The sequence below is a fragment of the Oratosquilla oratoria genome, chromosome 1 (genome assembly GCF_046742065.1).
Source record: "Oratosquilla oratoria isolate Oo_2021 chromosome 1, ASM4674206v1, whole genome shotgun sequence".
NCBI classification, from domain to species: Eukaryota; Metazoa; Arthropoda; class Malacostraca; order Stomatopoda; family Squillidae; genus Oratosquilla; species Oratosquilla oratoria.
This window is the reverse complement of record NC_134777.1, coordinates 7,630,903-7,633,402: the sequence shown is the minus strand read 5'-3', so window position 1 is coordinate 7,633,402 and position 2,500 is coordinate 7,630,903. Positions and strand designations below refer to the sequence as shown.

Below are 2,500 nucleotides of genomic sequence, written 5' to 3'. Positions count from 1 at the left end.
GGGGTCGTTGGGTCTCCGTCATGCCACAGAAGAGTTCCGCGCTGGATTCCAGTGCCGGGGAGCCAGATGGACTTCGGGTAAGCTGGAATGCCGGCCTCCGTGTCTGGATGGTAATCCGAAGGATCCCTGAAAACGGGCAGGGAATCATGGAAATCAAAAGAAAACGAGAGGAACGCGTCTAGAAATGTGGATTTTATCGAAAGAAAATGCATCTTTACATCTAGAAATCATTCCCTGTAGGTCTACATTTTTTTCTTTATGGAAACGAAAATGCGCAGAATATTTTAGACGGATAACAACGACGGCCGTTCCTGGAATCGGTCGGCCACACGATGAGGCCTAACGTCGTGAAACCGACAGGCCTTCTGATGGGAGACTCATACATGTTGACCAGGCGTCGCATTCCCCAAGATTTCTCATGCACTCGTTATCATAATTGTTTTATATTTTTAATTTATTTGTTTTAATCTTATGAACTACCTGAACGTGATGCTCTTTCATGATTATACAAATTTTGCGAAACAAAGATTTTTTTTTATTTTCTGTTCGTCGCAAATAGTGCACATTTGAATTTGTTTGGGTATTTTCTTTTTCAAAAGCTTTCGGTTCCTAGCTGATTAAAACCGTTTGGCATTAACAAGAATAAAAATCTGATAGTCTGTAGGGACCGAAAGGATTAAATATGCAGGGAGAGTATTAAGTCTTTCGCTGATTACTATAAACATTTCACGTCACGTGTTTTGAAACATCTCTAATGTTACAGATATGATTACTTTCAGACGTTACTCCCTTTGACTTTTTTCTCTGGGAGTATGTGAAGGATAAACTGTACTATGCAACAGTTTGAGCTCCTCAAACACTGAAGGCAAAGGTTACCAAAGCAATCGCATCTGTGAGACTGGAGACGTTTCAAAACACATGACGTGAAATTGAATATCGTTTAGATGTACTCATTGCGACGACAAAAAAAACCCATGTCGGTATTTACTGAACTTCATGTTTATATGATTAAAAACTTCTAGACATCTGCTATAAATATGTCAAAAATTAATTGTTCTATATTGCTCAGATTTGGTTTGAAATTTTTCTAAAATCAGGGAAAGACTTTATGCTCATCCTATGTATTCCGGTAGAAATGTCGGTGAAAACAACACAAGTGATATGAATTCGCTGAAAGCGACTTATTACGTAAAGAATTGCGCACCTCTCTCACATGGCCTTGCCTGACTCACAAGAGTTTTTATCTGATAAATCACGGTGGATAAGAGTAACAAAGCAAGAAAGAGGACGAAAGGTTAAACCCTTAGTCCTTAACGGAATCGGATGCAGAAAAATAAAAAATAAGCACACGAACGGGTAAATAAAACAATCAAAATAAGCATCTGGTAGATATTACGGTATATTGGTTAGAATTTTATACAGACGATTCTTAATTCGAGAAGTTTATTTTTCATTGAAACAGCGACTGGCGAAATTGTTACTGAGTGGTAGAGTGGTGAGATAAACACCGAAAATCGTTGAAGTTTTGATTACTGGCGTTTTGATCTTAACAGAGCGTCTTCAGAAGTTCTGTTAAGAGCAAAACGTCAGTAATTAAAACTTCAACGATTCTCGGTGTTCATCTCACCAACTTACCACTCATTTTATCGTCAATTCTTCGAAATTGTTACTGTCTACTTTTAAACCTAATTTACGTCATGAGGACTGAAGTTATAATTTTTTTGTATTGTAAGTATCTAGTGTGAAAATATGTTCATATATTTTGTTATCAACTTCTCTTGAGAACTTAAATACCAATATCAGGTCCCCTGGGAATCTCTACTTTTTTTTTTTAGAGAGAAAATGAAAATGTTTTATGCGTTTTTCGTATAATTTGTTTTCGATATTTGGTATAAGTTTTATAGCTTGCCCTTATACCCTTTCTTATCGCTACTGATCTGAAGGTCAAATATAGAAAATAGTTACAATCTAAGAGTATTATATAACTAGATATTTTTCCGCAATGACAATATGTGTCTCCTAATACAATTTGAACTTATTTTTCTGAGAGTAGGACTTGTTTTGAATAGGACCAAGAGGCGCAATTGAAAACGCGAGCCAGTGAGGACTTCATCAAAACAAATCTCGTCAACGAGTTAAACACCATATGAGGACGGAGCCTTTATTTGTACGACGTTTCGCTTATTACAGCTTTTTCAAGTACAAGTTGAGATACATATGCTTGAGATTAAATAAAGGGAAAGGAGGGAACGGGGAGAGAAAAGAAGAAGGGGGGGTAAGGAAGAGGAGGAGGAGGAGGAGGAGGAGGAGAGGAGGAGGAGAAGGGGGGGGATGGAACACTGGGAAAGGTTGAGAATGATGGCCCAAACGTCCGTGGCGAAATGTTCGTTAAATCATCCCACCTGAACACGGGTGTACTGTGGAGCAATGAATTGCAAGACTGGCTGGAACAGTATGCCGTAAAGGGTATCTGTCTAAAATGACGTTATATCATAAGTTA

At 38.1% G+C, this 2,500-nt stretch overlaps 1 protein-coding gene across 3 annotated transcripts in view; it reads right to left on the bottom strand.

The window, feature by feature from the left end:
* The window catches only part of LOC143031916 (putative N-acetylated-alpha-linked acidic dipeptidase), an 89,667-nt gene that overhangs the window by 18,530 nt on the left and 68,637 nt on the right, over positions 1–2,500 (bottom strand). For all 3 annotated transcript variants that reach the window (XM_076196305.1, XM_076196289.1, XM_076196297.1), the window contains exon 7: positions 1–126. This exon is cut by the window's left edge and continues 17 nt beyond it. In XM_076196305.1, the coding sequence (XP_076052420.1) occupies positions 1–126 (126 nt within the window). The remainder of the gene's footprint in view (positions 127–2,500) is intronic.